The sequence below is a fragment of the Hippocampus guttulatus genome, chromosome 6, assembly GCF_054856545.1.
Source record: "Hippocampus guttulatus isolate MCC_2025c chromosome 6, RoL_Hgut_1.0, whole genome shotgun sequence".
NCBI lineage: Eukaryota > Metazoa > Chordata > Actinopteri > Syngnathiformes > Syngnathidae > Hippocampus > Hippocampus guttulatus.
The window spans coordinates 24,014,765-24,023,602 of record NC_141266.1 but is presented as its reverse complement, the minus strand read 5'-3'; the positions used below and the strand labels follow the sequence as shown (position 1 = coordinate 24,023,602).

The 8,838-nt window shown below is 52.4% G+C and overlaps 1 protein-coding gene across 2 annotated transcripts; it reads right to left on the bottom strand.

The window, feature by feature from the left end:
- Nucleotides 1–5: 5 nt before the first annotated feature.
- Nucleotides 6–8,522, bottom strand: znf628 (zinc finger protein 628). 2 transcript variants are annotated; one of them, XM_086114081.1, is made up of 9 exons: nucleotides 8,113–8,522; nucleotides 7,294–7,817; nucleotides 6,831–6,903; nucleotides 5,427–6,371; nucleotides 4,447–4,617; nucleotides 3,980–4,304; nucleotides 3,501–3,655; nucleotides 3,150–3,392; nucleotides 6–2,675 (listed from the first exon to the last, which is right to left on the bottom strand). In XM_086114081.1, the coding sequence occupies exons 2-9, from the start codon at nucleotides 7,662–7,664 to the stop codon at nucleotides 780–782; spliced, it is 4,179 nt and encodes a 1,392-aa protein (XP_085970207.1). In that variant the 5' UTR covers nucleotides 7,665–7,817; nucleotides 8,113–8,522; the 3' UTR covers nucleotides 6–779. The 2 variants fall into 2 exon arrangements, with proteins under 2 accessions (XP_085970207.1, XP_085970208.1); XM_086114082.1 differs by having other exon boundaries at nucleotides 8,265–8,522.
- Between the last annotated feature and the right edge of the window lie 316 nt (nucleotides 8,523–8,838).

Genomic DNA, 8,838 nt, shown 5'->3' with positions numbered 1-8,838 from the left:
ATGACTTAAATCCACGAAGACATTTATTATTAAGATACTATTAACATTGTGATCAAATTGACAATGTACATATATTCACAAAACCTTTGTTGATCAATACTTTGACTGCCTATGACGGTGTCATTTCAACTAACATATATGAAGGACAATACAAAAGTTTATGCCCAGCCTCTTTGAATGTATAACATTTCTAACAGGTGGCACCGTGGCATTGCAACACATTTTTTTCCCCTAAGTGCATGCTATCAGTTCCAGGAGATTGAACGTAAAGTGCGATTCAAGTGAGGTGTCGGTCCATTCGTTCACTGACACGGTTACTACATCTCTAACTTACACATACTCCACTCAAAAAAAAATTGGGGGATCTCGGGCTTTCGGGTGTAATTTCAGGATGAACCTCAAATGTTGAGGGCCAACATGCCGTTAAGTCAAATTACAAGCAATTTTTTTTTTTGTACTCTTTGCTCAACTTGCTGCTTTATAGCAAGGAGCCGAAAAGCAGGTCTTCCCTTTCAGTGCCTCCTACAGTCTCTCTTTAACACGGTTTTTACCTGCTGATGACACTCAGTGGCCACTGAAGGTGTCAAAACATGAAAAGCATGACCGCAAGACTTAAATACCAATGGAACCGAGAAACGTGGCGGTCAATTTGTGGATCTCTTGTGAATTTTGAGACGGTCAAATTAAGTTCACATGTAAGGGTTCTCGTGGATTTCTAGATTCATTCTGACATTTCAACCGTAGGCCCGTTTGCCCCAACTTTTTGTGAGCGGTGCATTTTAATTAATAATAGTGGTGCATCTCTTAGGTAGAAGTCCGGTTCCGATTGCATGTCCTTCTGATGTCTGCACCTCTGGATCATCGGTACCGTGTTCTTGAGGAGACTTTGCCTTCGCGTCTTCATTTTCACCCTCCAATTTCCCATCGCTCCTCTGGGAAATGTCCGCATCAACTACTCTCTCCATCCGTTCCTCAATGAAGTTGCTGGTGCTCACCTCGATGATGACAATTTCATCGCCCCCTTCCAGTTGGAAGATCCCCCCGGCGCCAGCTGCACTGCCGCAGTCTGCGCTGTCCTCCCCCATCATGGCCCCCTGGCGTTCTATCAAGGCTATCATCTGCATCCCCTCCTCGGTTTCGTGCTCCATCTTGCTCTCGTCGCCGACTTCGAACACCACCCCCTGACCGTGGAGTGGCACCAGAGCTTGAGCGGAAGCGCAGGAAAGTGGCAAGCCGGCGTCGTGCTCTTGGCCGAAGCCCGCTTGACACTGATCGCCCTCCTGTTCCTCGGCGTGAAAGTGGAAGACGAAGGAGCCCCCCTGGCCGCGCCGCTCTTCTCCCGCTTGACTCTCACCCGCCTTCCGGCCGCCCCACTGCTGTAGAAGTGACATCATCTTGCCTTCCCCTTCCCCCTTGTCGGCGTCTCCTTGCGCGTTTGCCTCAAATTGCAGAACGAGTGACTTTTGCTCCCCGTCCAATCCCGCAGCCGCCGCCTCCCCCGACAAGGCGTCCCTTTCCTCAAACCGCAAGACGTACGACTCGCCTCCCTCATCAACATTCAGCCCCTCCTTCGCCTGTCCGTCATTGTCGAAACAGAAAACGAACTGCTTCTCGGTCAAGGTGCTCGCCGGATTGACTTCGTTCAATCCCGTCTGAGTGTTATCGTTGAGAATTGAAGGAAGCGGCGTTGAAACGCCGGCCGGCGTGGATGCGACCGTGGCGGAAGACGAGACGCTTTGGTCGGGGGCGGCAGACGGTGAAAGTGCGCAGTTAGATGGCGATGAGTTCGAATTGCTGGCGGTAGCATCGGGCTGCGTCGCGCTGGCCGCAACACCGCTGGTCGCGTCCGCGCTCGGCGTCTCGGAAGATTTGGGAAGAGCCGATTTCGGCTTGCGGCCGCGTCTGCCCCTTGCCGTCCGGTTGCTCTTTCCTAAAATGGGCCTCCGGAGTAAAGAGTTAGCCGGGAGGGAGTTTGCGGTCTTATTGTTGTCAGTTACCATGAAGCGAGTCTGCTGGTGTTGTGGCGATACGCTTGGGAACTGGGTGACCTGAGCGCGTGTTTGGCCGTTGAATGCTTGCAGGGTCTGAAAGACGGGGACGCTCGCGGGCTCGGGGGCTGCCCGGGCCTGGTTGGCCGTGGGCACCAGAATCAAACTCGACTGGGAGCCGTTGGTCGAGGGGCACTGGAGCAGGTAGAAATTCTGGAGCTGGGACGGCGCCGGCGGCGGCGGGGGGGCCGGAGGTGGCGTGGGACCTGACAGAGGGATGAGCTGCAAGCCGCTGGCCGTCTGAATCATGAAATAGTTCTGAGAGGTGTTGACGGGGATGTTGAGGGCCGGCTGGGACACGATCAGGCTGCCGTTGTTTCCCGACGATTCCAAGGTGATGGGGTTGAGAAGCGTGGTGGTGGTGGTAACCCCTCCCACGCTGGCCTTCACGGACACGCCCTCCCGACCCGCGCCTTCGGGGGAGGGCAGCGGGAGGGCGCTGCTGTGCGTTCGGATGTGCCTCTGCAAGTACGAGTGCATGACGAACTCTTTGGAGCAGTACGGGCATTTGAAGTCCTTCTGCGGGGAATGTGTGCGGAGGTGGAGCTGGAGGTTGGAGGAGTGCGTGAAGCACTTGTTGCAGTGGGAGCACCGGAAGGGTCTTTCGCCGGAGTGGGTGCGTTCATGCTGCGGGAAAGAGTTCAAGGGAAAAAAGGGGGGCGGGGGGGGTAAATAAGAGCTCAGTACAGGGCTGAACAATTCATCAAATCCAAATCCACGTCGCAGTGTAGTCGAAGGCAATTTTCAAATCGAAAAGAAAAAAAAGAACAACCGACGCTTTCACTTTGGTCAGTTGGCAGGCTCTGTTGACTGATATCTTTTCATTTGATAGGCCGCAGACATGTCATTTGCATCGCGTTGAGATCGCTTTCGCGACAGCCCGCATGTCGAACGAAACGTGAAAAGCTGACACGGTCACGCCGCAAATTTGTTTGCATGATTGTCGCAATCGGACTTCCTGACTTAACACTTCTCTGGCAGCATTTTGCGGACGCTTGAAAGACCGCGGGTCGACGTGTTTAACTAAGACGTAATCATGCTCCAAACCCGGTGACGAAACGCGCACCCCCCCCTTCCCCCGAGATGAACGTGAACGCTGACCTGTTTGAGGTTGGACGTCTGCGAGAAGGATTTGGAGCAGATGGCGCAGACGTGCGGCCGCAGTCCCGAGTGCATCTGGCTGTGGCGACGCAAGCAGCTGGTGTTCTTGAAGGACTTGCCGCACTCCTTGCACACGTACGGCCTCTCGCCCGTGTGCTGCCGCAGGTGATACTGGTAATGTGAACTCCACTTGAACGTGAGCACGCAGTGAGGGCACTGGAATGCCCGCACACCCGTGTGCACCTGCGAAGGGACGCGCGCAGGTGTCAAACTCATAGCTTTGCAACACGCCGATGAGCCGAAACACAAGCGCCGCGGCTCCTTTGGGCTTTTTTTCGGGTGCTTCCCTACCCGCTGGTGGATGGAGAGCAGCGAGGACCTCTTGAAACTCTTTCCGCACTCGGTGCAGCGGTAGGGTCTCTCCCCGGTGTGATCCCTCATGTGGTACTTGAGCCCCGACGACCCTTTGAAAGCTTTTCCGCACTCTGAACAGCGATACGGCCGCTCTGTTTCGAAAGAAAAGAAAGCACGGTGGGAATTTCCATCCGTGCCGGAATGCGTTGAGCCGCAAAGTCATTCTCGCAACACATGCGCAGCGCCGTCCGTCCTCGACATTAGGTACGCCCGAGTGAGACCCAAAGCCAGAGCTGTCTCGATTTTGACTGGCACGATTTGTAGTCGTGTAGTGCAACGTATTGAGAGGCGGGGGGTCACATGACACAATTCACTCAAGGCAAGCTCGCAATCTTTTTGGTATTGTGGCCTCATTTTTGATAGCTTTGATTAGATTGTCCGTTTGTAGCCAACCAAGCTCATGACGTTGCTCTTACCGCCTGCGGTGGCGCTCTTGCACCCGCTTCCCTTTCTGGCGTTTTTCACCAGCTTGACGGGCAGTTCGTCCCGCTCCTCGCTCGCGGCTACGACGCCGGCGTGAGCCTCCCTCTTTCCGTCCTGCGGCTTGTCGGGAGAGGAGGGCAGCGGAAGAGACAGGGAGAGGGAAGGGGGGCACACTATCTCGGCTTCGGCCTCGGCCAGGAGACGTTGCTCGGGGGTGTGGGAGTGCTGGTGGGTTAGAAGCGAGGACAGGAGAGAGAAGGAGCGGTCGCAGGCGGAGCAGCTGAACTGGGAACGGGACTGCGACGAGACGGAGTGCATCTGGATGTGCAACGCAAGCAGAGATTATTTCTGGGAGCGGTCATGAAACGGCTGCATACCGCCGTAGGGATCCGATCAACAAGCAGTGCTCCGATGTGTACGGCACCGGCGGGAGCGCAGGCGTCGCGAGACGCGTTCTCACCAGTGACACGTGTCTGTTGAGGCCTCCGCTGGTCTTGAAAGACTTGCTGCAGTGGCCGCATGAGAGCGCCGCCCAGGTGCTCGCGGCTTCTGGCTCAACACTCTTGGGGCTCTGAATCACCTTGCCGAAGCTCTGCAGAAGGTCAAACTGGGCCTGCGTGGCGCCCGCGCTCTTGAGATACAACCAAACGAGAGACATTCAGATCGGCTACTGTAAAATTTGTACACTTCATGCGTGACTTTCGACACACAAAGCTGGCAGCCCACCATTTGGGGGTTACTTTACTGTGAGTGTGCGTGGTTTGGTCCTTTGATTCCATAAATTACAGCCCAAAAAGTGCTAAGTCACGGCGCTGTTGAATCACATGTTCATCAGATACAGCCTTCCCCGTGATCTCACACTTGATCGTTTTGGCGGCCCTGCTGCATTGCATACTCGTTTTTTTTTTCCATCGGTTTTTACTGTACGCGGCAAGCATAGAGTTGGAGTTGTCGAATGTCGATCGAGCATGTCGCCGCTCCAATATGTGTTCAAGTAGCAGTTGTTTGAAGGTTAATATGACCATTAACATCCATGCCAATTTCCATTTGATCGGGTACGGCAGACTTCCATGAGACAAAATGGAATGGTTTGGTTCGATAATTTGGTGGTAAAAAAAAAATACAATTTTATGATTTTGTGTCAGCGCGTACACTTGAACTGGGAGCGACGAACAGCTTGCGGCGCGCGCGCGCAGCCTCGCTTTTGGACAACTATACGCGCGAAAGAGTGAGAACAGGCGCATTAGTAAGTTTGAATGGGTTGATTGCATTTACTCGGGATCTCCATTTTGGAGATTTTCACAGACTGCGGGTGGGTGTGGAATGCATCTCCCGCGATAAACGAGAACGTTCCCCGTGTCTGATTTCTTCATATGCATGTACGTACGTATCTAAATATCATAGCGTGTTCGTGGCTGAGGCTCTGTTTTTCTCGCTTACTGAATTGCTTCCGTCAGCTGGGTCTGGAAGTCCAAGGAGCACCTCTGCCGTGTGTCCGCTTTCAGCCGCCACCGTCGTCTCCACCACCTCCTCAAAGTCAGCAAGCAGGTGGCCGGTCCCGACCAAGCCGGCCCCCACCTCGACCTCCGCCGCCCCGGCTCCCGCTTCCCCCCGAGAGCCGCGTTCCCCCGGGGCCACGTGAATGGACTGGTGCTCCTCCAGCTCGGTCCGCGTGGCAAAAGTGTGATTGCAGCTGCCGCAGCTGTAGAGCAGCAGGCTGGCGCCCGTGTCCGTGCTCAGGTGGACCTCCGTCCCGATGGCCCGGGACGCACCGGTGCTCTCCCCCGACGGGGCGAGGCTGAGCTGGGAGAGCAGGGTTGCATCCTGGCCGGATGACGAAGTGGACAGGAAGACTTCTTCCATCCCCACCCCGACTCCGTCGGCCCCTTCCTGGCTCACATAGCCCACCATGGCCGTCAACATGGACGTGGCTTCTTCCTCGGAGCCCACCACCACCACCTCCACCAGGTCGCGCCCCGGCCCCCCATCCTGTCCGCCCTTGCCCTCCTTGCCACCTGCCGCCGAGCCGGAGTGCGAGTTCTTGTGCAGCGCCAGGTTGGACGAGTGCGTGAAGCTGCGTCCGCACTCGCCGCACACGTAGGGCCTCTCGCCCGTGTGTATCCTCATGTGCTGCCTCAGATTGGTGGACTGAGTGAAGGCTTTGTTGCACACGTTGCAGGTGTAAGGTTTGAGTCCCAGATGGACGTTCTTGTGTCGCCGTAGACTGCTCGAGTTCTTGAAGGCCTTGGGGCAAGTGTCGCACGGGTACGGGCACTCGCCGGTGTGCTGCCGCAGGTGGTACTGGTAATGGGAACTCCATTTAAAGGTCAGCGGGCAATATGGACACAAGAATGTTCTTACTCCCGTATGGACACTCTGATGCACCTAGTGATGGAGAACAAGTGATGAGATGTTAGAATTTTTTTTTTTTTTTTTTTTACCCCAAACAAGTGCTGCGTATATACATGAGTGAAACAAGTATTGACTCTTGGGGCAAACTTCAGTTCCATTGGTAGCTTACCCCATTTGCATGCGGCATAACAGCTAAACACTGATGCACCATGTTTCCTTTGAACTCTGGTCTCCGACTCTGCTGACGCTAGTGGTTTTGTATCTCATGAGCATTTCTTTAATGTAGTGAGGTCCTCGGCCATTCAGTGATTTATAGACCAGTAGCAGAACTTTGAAATGTATTCTACAGCTGACTGGGAGCCAGTGTATAATCTTTAGTTAGAGCATCTAAACTCTCAAACCTTTCGATAACATCACAAAAAAACCCAACTTAGGTCTCCGAGGTCCACAATCATGACAACCATTCAAATACAACAGCGTTTAGGTCATCACCTGGAGAAGAGAGGAGCGCTTGAAGGCTTTGCCACAATCTTGACATTTGTAAGGCTTCTCTCCTGAGTGAGACCTAAAAATACATTTTCGCACACACAAACAAAGCAGGATTTTAAACTATATGGTACACTCCTGTAAATTAATTACTGTGGTTTTAGTTTGCAGCGGCATACAGGCACACTTCATTCTACTGATGTGTTTCTAATATAATATTGTGCAGCTATCGTGTGCTGTAGTACAGTAGAGATATTAAAAGGTGTATTACATCTTGTAATCCTCCACCGAAGGCAGGAACCAAATGCACCTGACCCTGATAAATGTTGTAAACCGTTCCGACAGTGTTATTCAAAACTAATTGGTTATTGTCCCCTCTTTCGATACTGATCATGTATGGGATCTCATTCAACTGCGCAGATGTATGCATCGTAACATTTTTTCCCCCTCATGCCGAGGATGTGTGTACCTTTGATGATAGAGTAATGCAGAGGAGCCCTTAAAGGCCTTGGGACAAAGGTTGCAGCGGTAGGGTCTCTCGTTGTTGTGGCTCCTCTGGTGGTGCGTGAGGCGGGATGACCACCTGAAGCTTTTGCCACAGTCCAGACACTGGAAGGGATGCTCGGACTGCTCGGAGTGCTGGGCCGACTCCGACGACGCCTCCATATCCAGAACCACTTCCACATTGTCCACCACACCCTTGTTGCCCTCCACCAGGTCCCCCCTCTCCCGGTCATCCTCGCATGAGCCGAGGAGGGATGGGAAAGGGGAGAGGGAGGCGGAGGACTGTGGAGCCAAGAGTTCTGCTTGGACCACCAGAGGGGCAACAGAATTCGCCATGACAGGTCAGGGTGTTCCTTGGATGCAGATCAATTTTGGAGTATAGCTTTACACTTCATCCATTCCATCCTTTGTTGTTGTTGCTCTTGCGAGAGTGTTGGAATCCTGTCCCACCACCGGACGCAGCAGCTGCCAATTCAACTCCACACAAAACTGACGTGGAGGGGAGAAGAAAAAAAAACAGTGTCACACTAAAATCTCGGTAAGAGTATCACCTTTCCAATGTTTCACCTCCAATCCTGCCTAGGAAGCTTTAACTCTCCACTATCTCTGCTCGCTGTCATTTTCCAGCATAGTATTGCTTGCTAGCCATACACAAACACCAACTAGCATCAGACCAAATGTCCTCGCGTAACCCTAACGGCAAACTTACTCGCTAAACATAAACACAAAACTCCTAAGTTTTTTTTTTCTTTACAGTGTCAACAAAACATTCAACGTTACTTACTAGCCCGCATTTGGCCTTCGTCTAAGCAGAACAGCGTCGATTTAATGTTCGATATTTAAATGCATGAATATCGGCTAGAGAGCGAAACTCGTCGCGTATCTTGAAGTCCCTCGTAAACTATATTATTGAGAATAGGAGAATGAGATGCATACCGCAGTGCTAATCCACACAACCTTAACAATAAACGGTACAGACTAACACATTCTCCACCCGAAGCCGCCCTCCAAGAACAACGATGGCGATTGGCCGTTTGAGAGGACAGATGAGCTTTTCCGTTTGGTTCGCACTTCCGACGGAGCGCGTCTGTACTCTATTTTTCTTTCATTACGTATGTGCCCCTGCTTTCATGTAGGCATCTGATGTATTATTAAAGTTGGCGAATAATAAATCAAAAGCTCATATTTTTCTTATCTTCTGTCGATAAAACGATAAGTCGCTGCCGTTCGGCTGTAGCGCACAGCCCTCTGGGATATGTAGTGTTCATGCGTGCGCATACCGGAAATTGCGTCTGCCTGCCCTAACCTATCGCTCCTCCCCGGTCACGACGGAGAGACTTTTAAAATTGTGGGAAATAGAGTGTCGTTCAAACGCCAGTCAAATAAAAAAATGTTTTCCAACACTTTTGGGCCTGCCATTAATTACGCCATAGCTCTCGTATAATTACATCATCTGAGCTGGTGGGGCTTCAGTGGTAAATAAATTGATTAATTATAATAGCATCACATC